General features: G+C 40.5%; 1 protein-coding gene across 3 annotated transcripts in view; it reads right to left on the bottom strand.

Moving 5' to 3' along the window:
* BNC2 (basonuclin zinc finger protein 2) overlaps positions 1-21484 on the bottom strand; it is a 953199-nt gene that overhangs the window by 179069 nt on the left and 752646 nt on the right. For all 3 annotated transcript variants that reach the window (XM_073552473.1, XM_073552472.1, XM_073552474.1), the window contains one exon: positions 4012-4114. In XM_073552473.1, coding sequence (XP_073408574.1) covers positions 4012-4114 — 103 coding nt within the window. The remainder of the gene's footprint in view (positions 1-4011; positions 4115-21484) is intronic.

Consider the following 21484-nt stretch of genomic DNA (forward strand, 5'->3'; position numbering starts at 1 on the left):
ATGGCAGATGAAATGTTCCCTCGACCTGTCTCGCTGAGCCATCAAACGTAAGAATCTGACAGGTATCAGGATGCTGCTAGCAAGCAAGGTGCGGCAAGTCATTAGGAAAAAAGCATTGTTTAGAAAATCTACATATGGGATGTGTGCATCCCATGTCTCTTTGAGTGACTATCAGAATTTTTAAGACCTTTACATACTTCAGGCATTTTAATTAGCAAGTGGTTACAGATGCATCTCATAGACCTGCTTGACTGCAATCATTTTATCATATTTCTTTCTATCTATCTCAGAACTATCTATCTATCTAATATCTAGCTCATATCTATCTATCTCATATCTATCTATCTATCTCATATCTATATACAGTGCCTTGAGAAAGTATTCAGCCCCCTGGAATTTTTCAACCTTTCCCCACATATGCTTCAAACATAAAGATGCCAAATGTAAATTTTTGGTGAAGAATCAACAACAAGTGGGACACAATTGTGAAGTTAAATGAAATTTATTGGTTATTTTAAATTTGTGTGGAAATTCAAAAACTGAAAAGTGGGGCGTGCAATATTATTCGGCCCCTTTAACTTAATACTTTGTTGCGCCACCTTTTGCTGCGATTACAGCTGCAAGTCACTTGGGGTATGTCTCTATCAGTTTTGCACATCGAGAGACTGAAATTCTTGCCCATTCTTCCTTGGCAAACAGCTCGAGCTCAGTGAGGTTGGGTGGAAATCGTTTGTGAACAGCAGTTTTCAGCTCTTTCCACAGATTCTCGATTGGATTCAGGTCTGGACTTTGACTTGGCCATTCTAACACCTGGATACATTTATTTGTGAACCATTCCATTGTAGATTTTGCTTTATGTTTGGGATCATTGTCTTGTTGGAAGACAAACCTCCATCCCAGTCTCAGGTCTTTTGCAGGTTCTCTTCAAGAATGGTCCTGTATTTGGCTCCATCCATCTTCCCATCAATTTTAACCATCTTCCCTGTCCCTGCTGAAGCTAAGCAGCCCAAAACCATGATGCTGCTACCACCATGTTAGACAATGGGGATGGTGTGTTCAGGGTGATGAGCTGTGTTGCCTTTACGCCAAACATATCGTTTGGCATTGTTGTCAAAAAGTTCGATTTTGGTTTCATCTGACCAGAGCACCTTCTTCCACATGTTTTGTGTGTCTCTCAGGTGGCTTTTTGCAAACTTTAAACAACACTTTTTATGGATATCTTTGAGAAATGGCTTTCTTTCCACTCTTCCATAAAGGCCAGTTTTGTGCAGTGTACGACTGATTGTTGTCCTATGGACAGACTGTCCCACCTCAGCTGTAGATCTCTGTAGTTCATCCAGAGTGATCATGGGCCTCTTGGCTGCATCTCTGATCAGTCTTCTCCTTGTTTGAGATGAAAGTTTAGAGGGATGGCCGGGTCTTGGTAGATTTGCAGTGGTATGATACTCCTTCCATTTCAATATGATCACTTGCACAGAGCTCCTTGGGATGTTTAAAGTTTTGGAAATCATTTTGTATCCAAATCCGACTTTAAACTGCTGCACAATAGTATCACGGACCTGCCTGTTGTGTTCCTTGGTCTTCATGATGCTCTCTGTGCATCAAACAGAACCCTGAGACTATCACAGAGCAGGTGCATTTATATAGAGACTTGATTACACACAGGTGGGTTATATTTGTCATCATTAGTCATTTAGGACAACATTGGATCATTCACAGATCCACAATGAACTTCTGGAGTGAGTTTGCTGCACTGAAAGTAAAGGGGTCGAATAATATTGCACGCCCCACTTTTCAGTTATTAAATTTAACCAAAAATTTAAAATAACCAATAAATTTCGTTCAACTTCACAATTGTGTCCCACTTATTGTTGATTGTTCACCAAAAATGTACATTTGGTATCATTATGTTTGAAGCATGATTTGTGGGAAAAGGTTGAGAAATTCCAGGGGGCCGAATACTTTTGCAAGGCACTGTATCTATCTATCTATCTATCTATCTATCATCTATCTCATATCTATCTATCTATCTACTAATCTATCTATCTACTAATCTATCTATCTATCGATCTATCTATCTTTCAACACCAATGTAGCTGTACCTCAAGCATTGTTTTAACACAAAAGGAAAAAAATATGAGTATCATGTATTTTATGCAAGTATTATGGAAACTATGAAACTCTGTTTAGCAGTGAACCGGTCCCATATGTGATGGAACTATGAAGCTTCCTGAGCCCTCCATCAGTCTCTGCTCCTTCTCACGTTAGTAATTGGTTGAAACAGTCACAAGTCATGTTGACACATCATCACTGAAGTGTTAGTGAGCAGAGACCGCCAGGGGACCAGGAAAACTGCAACATGGGATGGGTAGGGAATTGGTACGGTACCACTCACTTTATTTCACGTAATTTCCAGGTTTTGACAAAAGTAATAGGGGGCTTGACAACCCTTTATCAAGGATTTTAGGCTTGTCCATCTTTAAAAAGCAAACCTTACAGTATTTATAGTTTAACACAAATAAATATATATCTACTGTATATATAGACCATATGACTGTATTTTTTAGAGGTCAATATGTTTCAAATGATGAGTTTTCCAAATGCAAGTCATCGCTGCATTGGATCATGATTGGTAGAATAACCTTAAGAGAGTTATCTGTACTGTACTCTGCAAAAGCAATGTTAAATGTCATCTCATTGACTAATATCTATCTGACTCAGATTACCTTCCTATCATTATCATGACCTTGAGAGTGTCATATTTTTATGGCAATTACTGCAAATAATGGATCAATGTTTTCAAAAGAGACAGAAAACTTCCTTTGTGCAATGAGATTCCCATTGGCACTTATTCAATGAGACTAGTAGTGATGAGGTCACATTTTTATGTATGGAAAGGACTGGATTGTACAGCTACAATTATAAAATAGATAGATAGATAGATAGATAGATAGATAGATAGATAGATAGATAGATAGATAGATAGATATGAGATAAGTATGGGATATATAGATAGATTTAGAGATAGACAGATAGATTGATAGATAGAAAGATAGATATGAGATAAATAGATATGAGATAGATAATAGATAGATATATAGATATGAGATATAGATAGATAGATATGGGATAGATAGCTAGATACATAGATAGATATGAGATAGATAGATAGATATAGATATGAGATAGATAGATAGATAGACAGATAGATAGATATGAGATAGATTGATAGATAGATAGATAGATAGATAGATAGATATGGGATAGACTGATATGAGATAAATAGATATGAGACAGATAATAGATAGATATATAGATATGAGATATAGATAGATAGATAGATAGATAGATAGATATGGGATATATAGATACATAGATAAATATGAGATAGATAGATATGAGATAGATAGATAGATAGATATGAGATAGATAGGTATGAGATAGATAGATATGAGATAGATAGGTATGACATAGATAGATAGATATGGGATAGATAGATAGATAGATAGATAGATAGATAGATAGATAGATACATATGGGATAGAAAGATAGATTGATATGAGATAGATAGGTATGAGATAGATAGATAGGTAGATATATACGAGATAGATAGATAGATAGATAGATATGGGATAGATTGATAGATAGATAGATAGATAGATATGGGATAGATAGATAATAAATAGATAGATAGATAATAGATAGATAGATCGATAGATAGATAGATATGGGATAGATAGATAGATAGATAGATATGGGATAGATAGATAGATAGATAGATAGATAGATAGATAGATATGGGATAGATAGATAGATAGATAGATAGATAGATATGAGATAGATAGAGAGATAGATATGAGATATATAGATGGATGGATAGATAGATAGATAGATAGAAAGATAGATAGATAGATAGATGGATAGATAGATAGAAAGATTGCTCTTTGGGAGGGCAGTAGTATCTACATAATATCTGTTCTTGCAGCAGAAATTGAATACTACATTTCTTACCATGTGCCACCCAGCCATGTTTACATTGGTCACAGGTTCTCAGATTAATCTTCCCAGGCTGGAAACATTCACATGTGCAATTTACAAGTGTACATCGGATGGCCTACAGAGAAAAAAGAAGAAAGGAAAGAGGTTCATCGATCGAGTTGTCCATTTCACTATTTATGCTCTTACAATATGCATGAGTTGTTGTGGCTTATGGAAAACACATTGCAACCACAGTGTTTAGAGGGACAGAAAAGATGGAAAAAGTTCATTTCCGATGCAACGCCACTGTACTTTATGGCTTAAAAGAAACAGACACTTAGCTTCTAGTGATACCATTAGATCTGATAAACAGAAGGAAAAGGTCACCTAAGAATACCCCAGGAAACCATCCACTGATCGTAGATGGCAGTATCAGTGCAGTACTTAGTCACGCAGAGTATTCGACAGCACTAAGCCATATTTCATTTGTCAAACTCAAGAGCAATTATCTCCCAGAGATTTCACTGATTCCACTTACGTGAAGCCAACTTGTCCAAGATTATTTCTTTAAAAGCAAATGGGGTAGATTATACCGTAGGTGCCTAGTTTACCACCTTACAATGATACACATAATATGGCTTTATGAATGTATCATATTCAGCGGACAAGCAATGCACGCAAGAGAGTGCTTAGCATAAATGAGTACACCCCGCTCAGAAAAGTAAGATTTTAATCACTGTCAATGTCTGTACTTGCTCGTTCCTTGCCTAGAAGACTTGGTGCCATATTAAAAATCATGAAGGTCATAGAAAATACTGGATGTAGACGTTTTTGATGTGGGGCGTATTCAATTTCGCATCAACTAATTTGGGTAAAACTGAAGATTTTGTAATATATATTATTACCTACCTTACTTAGTTTCATGTAATGAGTTAAAAAATGTTCTATGAAACACAGTGTGGTCAAAATGTTGGAAATTATTCATGGGTTCAGCGAGGTATTAAAATCTTACTTTTCAAAGGGGTGTACTTATTTATGCTGAGCACTGTATATTCATGTATACATATACATATGATGAAACAATTAAAGCAGTACTGCAAAAATAGATGGAAATGTGTTTTTACTGTGTTTTTAACGTTGCGATTTTTGTCTCTTTTGGGTGTATATTGTTTTAAATAAAGCTAGTTTGTTTTTGATACTTCCTGGTATCTGGCTTCGACCACACTTTATGTGTGGATTTAGTGTCAGAAAGGGGTGCTAAGGGCCCACCAGTAACATTGACTTTGGGAGGCCCATTTTTCACCTGCCTATAACAAGCTGGGTAGTTTGGGTAATGAATGATGAGATGCTGTTTGTTTCTGTACAGAGTGAATCAAGTAAATGATGCCAAGTACTGCCCGTACAGTGGGATTGGGGGCCCACATCTGCACAGGGGCCCACCAGGGGATTCTCCTGTTAACCTATGGGCCAGTCCGAGCCTGCGTGGATTACATGCGTCCGTAGTGGAAACACACTAAAACCAAGCATGCATTTTTTTACCAGTGGATTTTCCACATCTAATGCAATTAATGGGAAAAATCTGCACAGAACACTCAGCGTACCCACTAGAAATATTGACACGTTAAAGACTTGAAACATGCAATGCAGGTCAGTTTACGCTGACTAAAAAAAAAGAACCGTGGGCATGAGATCTCTATAAATCCCATCTACTTTGCTGGAACAGTGAGACACTACATTTTTAGCACAGCGAAAATACACAGCATCTATAAGGCTGGCTTCACATTTGCGTATGGAGGAGCTGCTGACATCTGCAGACTTCCTCCGTGAAGCTCCGCCCACGGCCTCACCTCCTCCGGTCAGCTCCGCCTACGTCCACATACTTCTGCATGCAGCCTGCGTACCCTATCTTAAACATTGAATACGCAGGTCATGCAGATGTATGCAGATGCCTCCGCATGCGTCATTTTGACGATGCGGCAACCCACGTTGAATGCATCATGTTGGAATTTTATGCGGGCGCTGCATCGTCAAAACGACGCTTGCGGAGAAAATCGCATACGTCTGCATGACCTGAGTAACCAATGTTAAGGTATGCAGGCCGCATGCAGAGCAGACCGGAAGAGGTGCGGCCGTGGGCGGAGCTTCATGGAGGAAGTCCGCAGACGTCCGCAGCTTGCCCATCCGCAAATGTGAACCTAGCCTAAATCACCAAAAACTCATCATGGGAACGTAACCTTAGACTTTCTAAAACTGGACAGCCCACCGATGAAACATGGAGGGCATAGGCGTGTTATTTATTTTTTCCATTGACCCATTGACTTGTGTTGGTGAACTTGATAACATGACTCAGATCAAAGATGAACTTAGCTCCCTTTTTTTTCTGACCCAAGTGTGTACAGGACCATAGGGAATAAAAAACACATATGTGAAAATGAGACGTAATAGCCGGGTATTGCAGTAGCATGAACCTGCCATAGAAAGTAACAGTATCCTGATCTGTTTGCCATCTTTACCCAGCCGCACGCTGATCTAACATGGCTGCAGTACATGAATCTCCTCCTAGCCCTGGTTTATATATCCAGCGCAGTGCTACTGTTTAATACCAGTCGCTAGCATGGAATAAATGACAGCGTCATGCACCGACTTCCAGCAGCCCCCCTCCATCATGTAAACTGTTCGATCGTTCATTTTCCAAGCTATATAAGTATGTATTCCTGATTAACGGAAATAGTAATATGAAATATATTACCGCCGACATCTGCTGATGAAGCAGGAATAATATATGTGTCTGTAGGTTAACAGTGAGGAAGAAAGGAGATCTTGCTGAAAGGTCCAGTTTCATGTTCAATAGTTTATTGACTTGATGATATATCATGTCTGCACTTGTCAGTAATGGTGTCTTTCTTTAATATGTTCACTAATTAATGAACTCTGTAATTAATTGTGCTGCTGCAGCACCCTGGAACGTTACAAAGCGACAGTCGGATTCTGCTTATTAACCCTGTGTTAGGTCAGCATTTTGCTCCATTCCTTTTCTTCTGATTTTAATAGAAAAAAAAATTGCTGACTAATTTTTAGCTCAATATTTCTTTGTGCGCCATATTTAAACTTGTCAATCAGCAGCGGGGTTACTCAAGATTACAATATCGCATACCTAATAATAATATTAACCACTTTATCACCTTGGGATTTTCCATTTTTGCGTATTTGTTTTTCGCTCCCCTTCTTCCCAGTGCCATAACTTTTTTTATTTTTCCTTCAATATGGCCATGTGGGGGCTTGTTTTTGTGGAACAAATTGTACTTTTGAACAACACCATTAGGCTGAGTGCACACGTAGCTGAAAATTTCTGCTCAAAAACCTGACTCCCTTCCCAGAAACCGCGTTTTTTGCGCGGTTTTGATGCGGTTTTTTCCGCGCGTTTTCTAAACGCATAGAAATAGCCAAAAACGCAGAAAAAATCCGCAAAATTAATGAGCATGCTGCGTTTTTTACCGCGATGCGGTTTTTTCGCGGTAAAAAGACACATCAATATGCACAAAAAGTGCAAACTGCGTTAAAATGAATGGGAAGCTTCTTTTTCGCGTTTTTCCCGCAGATTGTTTGGTAAATCCGCGGGAAAAACGCGAAAAAAAAACGCTGTGTGTGAACACAGCCTTAATCTTACCATGTCGTGTACTGGAAAACAGGAAAAAAAATTCCAAGTGTGGTGAAATTCCAAAACATGCAATTTCACAATTGTTTTTTTTTTTCGTTGTTTGTTTTTTTAACATGTTCACTAAATGCTAAAACTGATCTGCCATTATGATTCTCCAGGTAATTATGAGTTCACAGATACCAAACATGTCTAGGTTCTTTTTTTTTAAGTGGTGAAAAAAAATCCAAAGTTTGCTAAAAAAAAAAAAAGTGGCGCCACTTTCAGAGTCCCGTAGCGTCTCAATTTTTTGGGATCTGGGGTTAGGTGAGAGCTTATTTTTGCATGCCAGGCTGACGTTTTAATTGATGCCATTTGGGGGTAGATGTTTTGATTGCCTATTATTGCATTTTATTGCAATGTTGCTATAACCAGGTTTTGTTTTTTTTTTCTCGTTACGCCGTTTACAGATCGGATTAATTCTTTTTATATTTTGATAGATCAGGTGATTCTGAACCTGACAAAACCAAATATGTGTATTTTTTTATTGTTTTATTTTGAATGGGGCAAAAAGAGGGGTGATTTGAACTTTATATTTTTTTATTTTATAAATATTTTTAAACATTTTTAATTTTCACTTGCTTCAATAGTGTACTTAGTAGACTTAACGCTGTGATCTTCTGATTGCTTGTGCTACACATAAGGTACCATTACACATAACGGTGTCCCAGCGATCCCACCAACAATCCGACGTGTATGGGATCGCTGGGACATTGTTAGCTGATCGCTGGTGAGCTGTCACATAGACATCCCCTCCAGCGATCAGGACCAGCGAGCATGATGGTTACCAATGTAAACATCGGGTTTCTAAAGGCTGCGGGGCCCTTAGAAACCCGATGTTTACCCTAGATACCAGCGTGCACTGCAGGCAGGGCGGGAGGTGGAGGCAAAGTGGCGCAGACAGACTGGTGCAGCTCTGCTATCTGCTACTCCGGTCTGACAGACTGGAGTAGCAGATAGCAGAGCTACTCCGGTCTGTGTGCCGCTCTGCCTCCACCTCCCGCCCTGCCTGCAGTGCACGCGGGTATCTAGGGTAAACATCGGGTTTCTAAGGGCCCCGCAGCCTTTAGAAACCCGATGTTTACGTTGGTAACCAGCGTGCAGCGTCGCTCATCGCTGGCTCCCGCTGCCACACGCAGTGATGCGCGCTGGCCATTGGGAGACCAGCGCTGAAAAAACAGGCAAGGACGATCCAGCACGATCAGCGATACCTCGCGGGGGGGCGATTGCTGCTGGATGTCACACACAGCGATCTCGCTGGAGAGATCGCTGATGTGTCACAAAATCAGCGATCTCGCCAGCGAGATCGCTGTGTGTAACGGGCCCTATAGAGAGCTTCAGCCAGCCAGTGGGGGGCACTCATAGCAGATCGGCAGTGACAAGCATAAGGCTCTCTTGCAGACCTTTGACTTTCATGCCAACCCATCAGCACCCCATGATCATGTAACATGGGTGCCAATGGCTAGTGACGTGCTTCCGTCACAGGCATGTTAAATGCAGCTGTCAGAGATTGACAGAGGCATTTAATATCTTAACAGCCGAGAGTGAATTGTGATTCCACCAGCGGCTGTTAGCGGCACATGACAGTTGATTAGATCAGTTTTCATGTGCCTAAAAACATGTGGGCTCAGCATCATAGAGGGGGAGGCGACCTATGACATATCTAGATATCGTAGGTCATGAAGGGGCTATTGTACTGTATATTCACATGCAGTATATTAGATGCAGAAATGTCAATGATTCATCCAAATGGGCCTTGCAAAAATAAAACAAGCACAAAGTCCAGATGTTGTGGTGACAAATTCTTCCATGTGTGAACATACATTAAAAGGTATATCTGGGACTTTATAAAAAACAAAAAATTTACCTAAGCACTAACAGGCAGGTAATTGCAACTTACCTGCCTGTTGTGCCTGGCACCGTTCTTAACCGGCACAGAGCGTTCACAGGTCGCTACTGCCGGGTATTCAGAAGCCTGTGTTGTAGTCACGTCTACAGAGCGGAGGCTTCTTTTCCGCTTTGCTCTGTCAATGGGGCAGGGCTTCCAACATCATTCTGAATTACAGTCGGATCTCTGCTGCCTATCTTGGGGAGCCAGATGTCAATTAAAATGACATTGGAAGTCCCAACCTGTTGCATCAGCAGAGGCAGCTAAATTCCCGACACTTAGCGGTCTTTAACCACTCTGTGCCAGGGAAGAATGGCCCTGTGCACAACAGGCAAGTTGAAATGATCTGCCTGTTAGTGCTTTGGTGCATTTTTTGTTTTTAATAAAGTCCCACGTACCCCCTTTAATGTATTTTGCATTTTCCACATAAGATTTTTGACATGTTTTTCAGAAAAAATGTTGATGGGGATTTGGACCTGTTTTTTTTTTCCTGATTCTTATCATACAAAAATCAAATTTGGAGTTGTTTTTCTGGCAGAAATGACTCAAAAATTGACAAGCTGGTAGCCTCCAATATGTGGCTTTCCAGCTGTTGTGGAAATATCATTTCCAGCATGCCCTGGCATACTATGCATTGCATTGTAGTTCTGGAACAACTGAAGTGGCATAGTTTGGAGTCCACTGATCGACAGTGTAAGGCCACGTGCACACATTTAGTTTTTTACCTCAGTATCTATAAGCCACAACCAGGAGTGGGTGATAAATACAGAAGTGGTGACGGGTTTCTGTTATACTTTTCCTCTGATTGTTCCACTCCTGGTTTTGGCTGACAAATACTGAGGTAAAAAACTGACCAAATACTGAGCGTGGACTAATATAAAACACCCTCTATTTTCTAATACTATGGCTATTGTTTTCACTGGTTATAATCTTCTTAATTGGGTCAGTGTCATAGTGATTTTTCTGTGCGTATGATTATTATGAACACTACTGTTCTTGTGATGTCGCTTACTATTTAGGAGATGCTATGTAAGACAATTATATTGTCCATATACACTTGTTAAAATATTAGTATAATAAGCTATTTTCATAATGATTTTCATTTTTGCATTGTTTTGATTATGCTGCTTATTACCTGTGAAGTGTCATGTAAATATACTTCTATTATCCAGTTGTGGCTAATTAACTATATATATTACAGTTGATCCCTATTTTTTCTGCTGCATAGCTGTGGCTATTTTTCACTACTTAGGTGTGGCTAATTAATTATATATATTGTGGTTGATCCCCATTAATATCTTTAATAAACTATTTGCCCACAGTTTGCCCGCAATCTGCCAGCTTTACATATGGCAGCTACTGACCACCGCACAGTATGCGCACGCGCCATGTCCCTCCTGTGTTCATTGCTGCATGACGCGGCAGCATACTGACTTCCAGGTCACGTGGGGCCCTATGTGCTTCCGGTTTTTGGCTGCTCTGTGTCGTGCGATGCTGTAGGCATGGTGGGAGTCATGGTGACATGATGTCATCCTAATTTCCGGATGCAGCATAAAAAAGCTGAGTGCCCGCTCTGTATACTTGCCCCTTGAGAAAGGCACCATCGAAACGCGCGTCGGGGTCGGCCTGCACATCCCCCTGGACCCTGCTGGGAAGCTGGAGCCTGTCACTTTCATCTAGGTAACAAACTAATGATATTGGAAATAAAATTATACATTATATGGCTAGCGGTGACTCTGGGACATTGTTCCTAGATATTTATACCTGGCCCATTGGCTCCACAAAATGAATATACTATCTAAATTGCTACTTTTTGTATCTGCAATATAGCTCCCGTTATGGACTGCAAAAACGGCGTGAAAGTGCAATGAGGACTGCGCTTGCTTCTGGTGGAGTACAAGGTTCTTTATTCTGCCAACGCGTTTCCTGAGCCTACTGGCTCACTTCATCAGGGCAGATTACATTGAAAGATAGTGAAACATTCTTATAGAGAAAAAAAAAAAAAAGAGAATTGGCGCCAATGCAGGGTTAAATGACATCAACAAAGGTCAAAGGAAAAAAAAAAAACCTCAAAAACAATGAAATTTTATTACAAACATAAAAACACTACAATAAAAATATATTAAAATGAGAAAAAATATATAAAATTATGCAAAAATAAAAATAGAACAGAGTGCTATGGATCACGGGGTAAAAAGTGGCTAAGGTTAATGAAAAAAAAAAAAAAAAGGGGGGTGAATGAAAATTGTTTTTGAGGTTTTTTTTTTCTTTGACCTTTGTTGATGTCATTTAACCCTGCATTGGCGCTAATTCTCTTTTTTTTTTTTTTTTTTTCTCTATAAGAATGTTTCACTATCTTTCAATGTAATCTGCCCTGATGAAGTGAGCCAGTAGGCTCAGGAAACGCGTTGGCTGAATAAAGAACCTTGTACTCCACCAGAAGCAAGCGCAGTCCTCATTGCACTTTCACGCCGTTTTTGCAAATTTGTCCTAGGACCCTGTGCAGACTTGCTGCTGCTTCTCATGCGTTTATGGGTGTTGTGACTTCCTCACAACCCCAATAGGTGAGCACCTTCCTTTTTCTCTGTTAATGTGTTTTTTGATACGGATTTTACACAGTGGATGCGCCCTGCATTTTTCCTTTCAATTCACAGTTATGGACTGCAGGTAGTTGTATGGCCATTTTTGTTCTATATAGCAGCATTCTTGGCACAATTTTTCCATCTGTCCCTCATACCAACCCGTACGTTGATCTGTTTTCATTGGTTTTTGTATCTATTTTAATTAATAGAGTCTTTTCTATTTTGAATATAAATACTTTGTGGATTAGTACATCATTGTTGCCATATGGCAACTGTGCTTTCGTTAATAATGTTTTGGTATGTCCAGCACTATAATCCTACACACTTGAGATTTATCATGTGTGTTTGTTGGTGGTATATTCTGTACTTAATTAGAACAATATTCTGATGGATCAACTACACCAGAAATACCTCGCATATACCAAATTGGTTTGCATTATAACCTAGGATTGAATATTGATTCTGTAATACCCTGCAGTCTGCATAATATATGGATAGCAAAATAGCAACGCTACACATATTATGAATTATTTACCTCATAAATACACCAGTTCCATACATATTCATTTGTTGAGGCTGAAGGTCCCGTACAGAGCACAAAATAACATAATACGTGATGATATACTGAGTCACAAAGGTCTGAAGTCACCAATGTGAGTGCGATCGCGGATAGCAAAATGACGTCTGCTGGATATGTGCTGCTTTACCACCACCGTGTCCCAATATATTGTATTAGCAGCACATTTCCGGAATGCCATGGAGAAATGTAAGTATATTAGCAGCTTTTCAAATTGTATTAGTGAAGATGAATCCAGATATGAGATACAGTGGTAATACAATAGGGCATTTAGAAGTATCTAGTTTGCTCAAGTGCACACAGTTTCTGTAGACTATTTTACTGCCATTTAAAGACTGGTATCCTCATATCTAGTTTCTACTCTCAATTACATTATACTGTATATTAAAACTTTAAGGCCCGCTTCATCATTTGTGGGTTGTTTTTTTTAAAGGGGTGGTCTGAAACTAACACTAATTTAATTCGAAGTATCTGTCTATTTAATGTAATAATTCACTTGCTTTTATTATAAACTTTATAAAAATTCTCTCTTTCCTTGTCTAATATAGCTGCTTTACTTTTTTTATCAACTTCCTGTTTGATGATGCTTCATTTGAAAGACCCAGGGCATGCTGAGACACTCAAAGGAAATGTCATCAGGGGGCAGAAACTGCGGTCACTGGCGCAGCCTCTGTCCCCACTAAGAAATGAAGCATCCTCATTGACGTCTAGTCCCTGCTCTACTTGACATGTGTCATTTGTCAATTCTGACATATGCTCAGTAAGATCTTGTCACTGTGCAAAACCCTTTTAATGCACAGTGACAGTGCTGTCCTTCACCAAGAAGTGATGAGGCGGCAATAGAGCGCACTGTCAGTGAACATTGCAAAGAAGCTGTAGAGTTGAGCGAATTTGTTCAGATTCGTTTCCTAATACGGTTGGCATCTAATATTGTTTTTGCAATATTCGTCAAACACAGCCAAATGTCATTAGAGTCAATGGGAGCAGAAATTACTGAATATATTCAGAACCAATCATCAAATATACATTCGGCACAAATAGGGTTCGAATATAGCTCGAATATGGCTCTCTAAAAGAGAGAACCCGGCAGGCAGGAAGCACAGACACTAGCCCTGCCCCCAAAAACTGATGTCACTATTTGGGGGCAGGGCTGGTCTCTGCTTTTCCTGCTTGCCAGACTCTCTCCTTACAATTATGCATGCAATTAATGAAATTGGCATAGTCAAAAAAAGTTTCCTGTCTTAAACTGCTTTAGCGACTTTTGGCCCCAAAAGTTGCAAACATTAAGCCAAAATTTTGGCGTACTCAAAAATACACCATGGGTGGCTGGAGCAAAATCTACATTTTGAGATTTTTTAAAACATCTCAGTTGATGAATCAGTAAAAAAATATCTGGAATCACAAATCTCCGGCCACAAAGAAGAAAATAAAAAACACAAATGAGGACAAATAAAAATAGACTTTAAGAAAAATGCAAGCAAAATATATGAAGGGCTGCAAAGAAAAAAAGGCAGAAAAGAAACACAAAACTGGACACAGTACAGGTGCAAAGGCAAAGATGAATCCGGGCAATAGTTTATCATAAAGATTATTATTAATAATAATTCTCATTACTATTAATGTTACTGTTATTATTATATCAGTAAAGGCAACATCAATGTTTAGAAAAAAAATACTGAATTGAAAAAAAGACAGCAAGAGACCAGCGTATTTTATATCCCCTCTATGAGACTGAGATTATTGATACATAAATCTTTGGTGATTTTTTACAACCTATCATATTCACCCTTCACAATGATTTTTCTCCGTGAGTAAGGACCGTCTATGCAAGCTTATGGGTTACCATTGTTTCAGACTACAAACCAACCCTGTGTAGACTGACTCTTGAGCAATAATCCTTTCCAATTTGATCTGTACTTTTTGGTTAGAAAGAAGAAGGCCAAAACGAATGGGAGTATAACAGCAGGATCTGACTAAAAAGGACTTGTTTGAAGACTTTAAGGGGTTTTCCCATGCCATGAACAAAGTACATTTTAATCAATCGATCTTGCTATCAAAATAAGCTCTACAATTGGATGTATTAAAAAATGTTCTTGTGCAGAAATAATATTATAATCTTATAAATGTGTCCCTTAGAAAGAAGAGATATTTGAGGAAAGAATCATTCTCATAATGGTTGTGCATGGTAATTCTTAAAATCTAAATTAATAGCTTAGGGTGGTTTCACATTAGCGCTTTTTAAGCGCACGCACGGCCGGGGGTAGCTCCGCCCCCGAGCCGGCTCTCTGCCCAGCGTGCCCGCCCCTTGCTTGTAGCACCGCCTCCTAGCGCACAGCGGCGCCTGCGATCGGCGCACCCTATCTTTAGCATAGGGTGCGCAGATCGTGCGCAGGCCGTGCGCTAGTTGCGCTTTGACCTTCGCTGCGCACTTTTGACGGTGCGCCGTGCGCGCCAAAATCCGAAAAGTTTGATTTTGGCGCGCACGGCGCACCGTCAAAAGTGCGCAGCGCAGGTCAAAGCGCAACTAGCGCACGGCCTGCGCACGATCTGCGCACCCTATGCTAAAGATAGGGTGCGCCGATCGCAGGCGCCGCTGTGCGCTAGGAGGCAGCGCTACAAGCAAGGGGCGGGCACGCCGGGCAGAGAGCCGGCTCGGGGGCGGAGCTACCCCCGGCCGTGCGTGCGCTTAAAAAGCGCTAATGTGAAACCACCCTTAAATGCATTTTTTATACGTCTAATAAGTTATCCTAGTGGTTTAAGCCTTTCCTTGAACTTGTTGTGCTAATGTATTCAGAAGGATTTTATAGAATGATATTGCAGCCCATGGATTACGTATATTTTTTTTTATTGTGTGTGTTTTCAGAATTTGCAGATGGACTCTGGGTTTTACACTGTAGCTACCGTACATCTTTGTCCTCAGGCTTGGACTGGCCCATGGGAGAACAGGAGAATCTTCCGGTGGGCCTATGTGAAAGTGTGGTCCACCACTTTCTTATATGGCACTATATGGCACTATATACTTGAATCACTATGTACAAAGGTAGCAATTTATTAATTTACCAATCTACCCCGTTCATTGTTATATAATTTTGTGATTGAGGATAATGTCATATCTTCATGTAAATGAAAAATGGGGCCCTGGAGTTGGTTACTGGTGGGCCCTTGGCTCACCAGTCCGACACTGTTTGTCCTTGTCTGTTTTCTGAGGAATGTGCATTATCTAGGTGTCTTCTTGGAATGAAGGACAGAAATTACCCTGTGCCTCTCAATCCAATCCAATTACCACACAATCCACAGGCTGTTAATGGGATTCTCCAATGAATACCTCTTAAGGCCCAGTCTCACATTGCGAGATCGCTAATGCATCACCGATTTTGTGACGCAACAGCGATCTCACCTGCGATCTCGCTATATGTGACACATAGCGGCGACCGCCCCCGCTGGATATCGCTGATCGCGCTCGAATGTCATGGGCCATTTTTTCATCTTCGGCGTCCTGCTGACCAGCATGCATCACTGTGTTTGACGCCGACAAGTGACCTTGTTGTCGACGCAGAACTCAGGGATGCAGGCTGGAATCGTTCAGAATGACTGCTGTGTGACAACGCACCAGCGATCCTTACCAGGCCGTATCGTTGTCGGGATCGCTGGTGCGTCGCTATGTGAAACGGGACATTTAGATGTGCTCTGACTTTCTAATCTGATATTCAAGGGATTTAAAAAGTGTGTCTCTAAAGTGCTAATCTTTGGGATAGAGGTTGCATAGCTCATTAGTGTTGTGTTGTCCACATCCGTTTTTGAGCCATTAAAAACTCAGTAATGGTAGGTGTTATAATTACAATACCTATATACAGTAAAAACATCTATTGTAAGAATGTTAAAGAAATTATGACGGCTTAGGAAAATATACTTGGCAAGATTTTTCTCCAAGAGAAAAAAAGGGGCTGTCTACAACACATAATCATGTTTTTGCTATTCAACCTGCCAAAGTTCTTCTTTACACACTTTTTTTCTGCATTTTTTAGCAGTTGGCATTGAATACCATGGATTTCAAGTTTTTCTGATTGCACTTTTACAAGTACCGTAAGTTTAGTGGCATATACTTTTTCACATCTATTAGAGAAGCTTATGAGAAAAACATTGGAAAATTCCAAACCATAATTATACTAATACCTAAAAAGCAACAAAAAAATGCTATGTATAGCGCATTTCTTATTGTACTCTAGACTTTAAAATAATATCTGTATTTGGCATTTTTAGCTCACAAAACATACTGCCGTAAAAAATGTGAATAAGAAAGCAGCATTCAGAAAATGCTATATGCGCAATCAGCATTAAAAATGAATCTGCATTTTGACAGATCCTGTCGGATTTGCCATGAAGACAAGAGCTACGGGATTCAATATTTTTCCAGCCGCTGGTAGGCTGTATTATACACTACAAGCTAATTGGTTACAGTGTTTTGAACTTTTTACTTTTAGGCTCCATATCTCACCATCCACTGTTGCTTCAAAGACTACCATTGTTTTATAGACAATGACCTTGGCTAGCTCATACATTAATTTGACTTCCAACTATTTAGCATATGATTAGTTATACAGATTCTTGTTATGTTACTGCATTGTTACTGTTTAGCTCTTAAAAATCTAAATTTTAATTTGTAATATTTTGTTAGTATTTTGTAAATCCACCTTTGACTTTCAACCCTGCCTGAAACTTTCTGGGTATGCTCTCGATCAGATTCAAGCATGTCTTAATCGAAATCTGATCATAGGTCTATTCCCATTTGGGTATACATACAGTTTTACCTTCAACGCTACCCACAAGTGTTCGATTGGGTTGAGGTCTGGGGACTGTGGGAGAAATTCCAGCACCTCTACTTCATTGTCATTTAACCATTTCTTCGCCAATCTCGACTTATGTTTCTTTTCATTGTCCTGCTGGAACACTACTTCGACCTTTTCATACCCCTAATAATCGAGTGTATGGAGTAACTCATCTTGTAAGATACTCACTTATATCTCAGCATTGAGACGATTATCGATCCTGGTCAAGTATGCAATGCCATTGGCAGTGAAACAACCCCATATCATCAGGCTTCCTACACCGAACTTGACAGTTCCTTTAATTTCTCAACCCATTAACCCCTTTTTTCTTTCAGGCCCATTTGCACTCATCAGAGCCTAGTGTACTGACTTTTGTCTCATCACTCCAAGTCACTCATTTCCAATCTTCTACTGTCCATTTTTCGTACTTTTTTGCAAACTCGAGCCACTATTCCAGACTTGTGTAACGTGCGTTGCACATTGCTTGCATGGACTTCTGTAATCCTGCTGCCATGTTTGTCATACCAGAACTGATAGAGCTTGTGATGATTTGACTTGTTGACTCCGATATTTTGCCTGAATGTCCACCTTTTGGCTTTTGAGTGGATGGATGAACTTCATTTCATATTTTTCCAACTGTCATGGCCACTCATATGATGCAGTTTGGCAATTTTCTTGGCCAAGAGACCACTGTCGAGCTGGATGAAGCTGTTTCTCTTTCCTAGGAAAATTTTCTTCATGGCTGCTCCTTGAGTTGAACCAGTGACCTTTCACTTGGAAAGCAACCTAATAATACACGGGGCTATTAGGGAATGTAAGAACAGGTTGTAATTTATACAACCAGGAGCAAACCAGTAACAATGCAGTAACATGACAAGAATCTGCATAACTAATCATATGCCAAATAGTTGCAAGTCAAATTTATGTATAAGATAGCCAAGATGATTATCTATAAAATGATGGCACTCTGACGATTAAATCAAGAGTGGATGGTGAGATATGGAGACTGAAAGTCAAAAGTTCAAATCATTGTTACCCTTTTGCTTATCAGTGTAAGTAAATGGGGGTGTTTAAGTACCGATGGTTTCAGTTGTGAATTTTGCATTTTATTGTGAAGATAAAAAAAGATGTGAATAGTTTAATGGCAATTAAATAAAAAAATAATGTTCTTAAAAATTATATTTTCAAGGATGTGGTGAAGCTTCAGTGCTCTCTTCCATCTGATCTCTGTGAAAAATAACTGCTCAAATATTATGATAAAGAAAAAGCAGAAATGAGATTGAAATTTTAGCACCAAGAGATACAAGATTTCGAAAAAACTGAGTAGTTCTTACGGGTCCCTAAATTGGAGCAGCAATAATTCTTCATTCTGTTCTCTAAGGAATGCATCCTTTACACGCAGATTTATCCTACAATACTCTCCCTGATGGGCATAATGCCTTGCTTTAAACACAAACACTAGAGCAATGGAAAAAACATTAACACGTTTACAGTGAGCAAAAACTCCCAGTTGTGCAGTGAAATTTTAATACATTTCAACTTATCTCTTTTACTAATAGGGAGAGAACAAACCCTGCAGGAATTCGTTCTGCAAATGGGTAATTACAGATGACTCTTTTTTCTTATATTTATTTTTTTTTTACACAATACAAATGTAAAAGCAGAGAAGAGCCATTCCTGCTTCTTTTCCTCTGTCCTTTTGATGTTCATACAATATAAAAGTTAAAGAAAAACATAAAGAAAAATCTACAATAAGACGACCTTTTATGCAAAGGCATCTCTCAGCTATGTGCAGTACACTGAAATGCAGCTAAGAAGCTCAGCGTTATCAGCAAGTTCTATTCTCAACCCCTGAATTTCCCCAGCTCCTACACAAAACACATGAATTGTGATAAGAAGCCATACTAATATATTTTCATGCTACATTTCTCCTATAATGCAATATAGTACATAATCACGTATTTTACTTTAAGCCGAGCTAAGTGATGAATATGCTTCTTAATGTCACGCATAGAATTAAACTACCATTGCACGTAGGACAAGGCAAGGCAAACAAAAAAAATCTTTAAAGGGAATCTGTCACCCCATTTTAGCGCTATAAGCTGCGGCTACCGCCATCAGAGGCTTATCTACAGCATTCTGTAATACTGTAGATAAGCCCCCCGATGAAACCTGAAAGATAAGAAAAACACGTTAGATTATACTCACCAGCGGGCGGAGACAGGTGCGGTGGGTGTCGCGGTCCTATCCGGCGCCTCCCATCTTTATATGATGACGTCCTCCTCCTTTCTTCTCCCTCGGCTCCTGCACAGGCGTACTTTCTCTGCCCTATTGAGGGCAGAGTAAAGTACTGCAGTGCACAGGTGCCAGGAAAGGTCAGAGAGGTCCGGCGCCTGCGCACTGCAGTACTCTCTTCTGCCCTCAACAGGGCAGATAAAGTACACGTGCGCAGGAGCCGAGGGAGAAGCAATGAAGAGGACATCATCGTATGAAGATGGGAGGCGCCGGACGGGATGGCGACACCCATCGGACCGGACCGAAGACCGGGGTGAGTATAATCTAACTCTTTTTTCTTATCTTTCAGGTTACATCAGGGGCTTATCTACAGCATTAGAGAATGCTGTAGATAAGCCCCTGATGGCGGTGCCGGCAGCTAAAATGGGGTGACAGATTTCCTTTAAATGTCTACGACTAGACCCTACTACAAAATGAAGCCGACAAGTTTCTCACTGCATTGTTTTTTTGCCTCGAGTTTCAGATTCAATGATTCCCACTAACTACTTTCTCCTCGGGGGACGAACATCTCATTGGTTCAATCTGTGCAGACGCACAGGGGTCCAAGTAGTAAGTGAGCCTGATTCTACTCCCAAAGCAAATTGTACTTTACAATGAGCTATTGGTGTTAGGAATCTGAGTTCTGCCATACCTATGCAGAAACCCAGGTCCTCACATTTATCTCCAGAGGCTAAGTCCTTTGTGCCAGCGTCTGAGCATGCTCACAGGACGAGCTCCTATTGGAGTTCGGGAGTCAGGTGCTCAGGTCCTGCTCTGAATCCTATTGGCTCCTATTGGAGTTCTGGAGATTTCCGGCAGGTCCCGTACGCTATAAAAAGCGCGCATGGCTGTTCCGCCATGCGCTAGTACAGTCATACTTGCTGCTGTATGTTTGTGGATGGATGCATGGACGGGTGAATGACTCATTTGAAACCCCCCATTCCTTGGTTATTACGAATGTGTGAGAGTTTGAGTTAGAGCCAGTACTAGCGCCAGTGTGCCATTGCTCCAGCGCTCAGCAGCTAGCGTCAGCTTGCGCCTGCTTGACAGCAGCGTTTCTACAGCGGCTTAGTTAACGCCGCGCTGCAGTAGCAGCTCTAGGTGCATTCGCACTTGCAACGCCCTATTTCCCAGACGTACACGGTAGGTCTAGACGGAGTTGGTGCCGTCAGCTAGGGCCGCTCCTGTGACCAGATACCGCGCCTGTGTCGCTGAGCTCCTGTGACATTCAAACAGACTCAGCGTTGTTGCACATGTGTTTATGCTTGTATCTCTGTGTGTGTAACAGAGCTGGTGTATACTTGCAGCCCTGTGTGTGTAACAGAGCTTGTGAATGCTTGCAGCTCTGTGTGTGTAACAGGCTCTGTGTATGCTTGCAGCTCTGTGTGTGTAACAGAGCTTGCGCACGCTTGCAGCTCTGTGAGTGAAACAGAGCTCGCTGCAGCCTTATCTGTTCATGTGCTCTGTGAGTGCAACAGAGCTAGTCCAGTGCTCTCGGGTGAAGCCTTAACCCTGTGCACTCTACCGCCAGATACCTCTGCCACCACCTAGCAGCGGTCTTACCATCTACCGCACGGTGGACCCCGAGCGGTGAACGCACTTTATTTATAATTTTATTTAGTGCGTTCCACCGCTCCTAACATTATACTAGCGCCAGGGTCTGGC

The sequence above is a fragment of the Dendrobates tinctorius genome, unplaced genomic scaffold (genome assembly GCF_039654945.1).
Source record: "Dendrobates tinctorius isolate UK_male_01 unplaced genomic scaffold, ASM3965494v1 ptg000191l, whole genome shotgun sequence".
Lineage (NCBI taxonomy): Eukaryota > Metazoa > Chordata > Amphibia > Anura > Dendrobatidae > Dendrobates > Dendrobates tinctorius.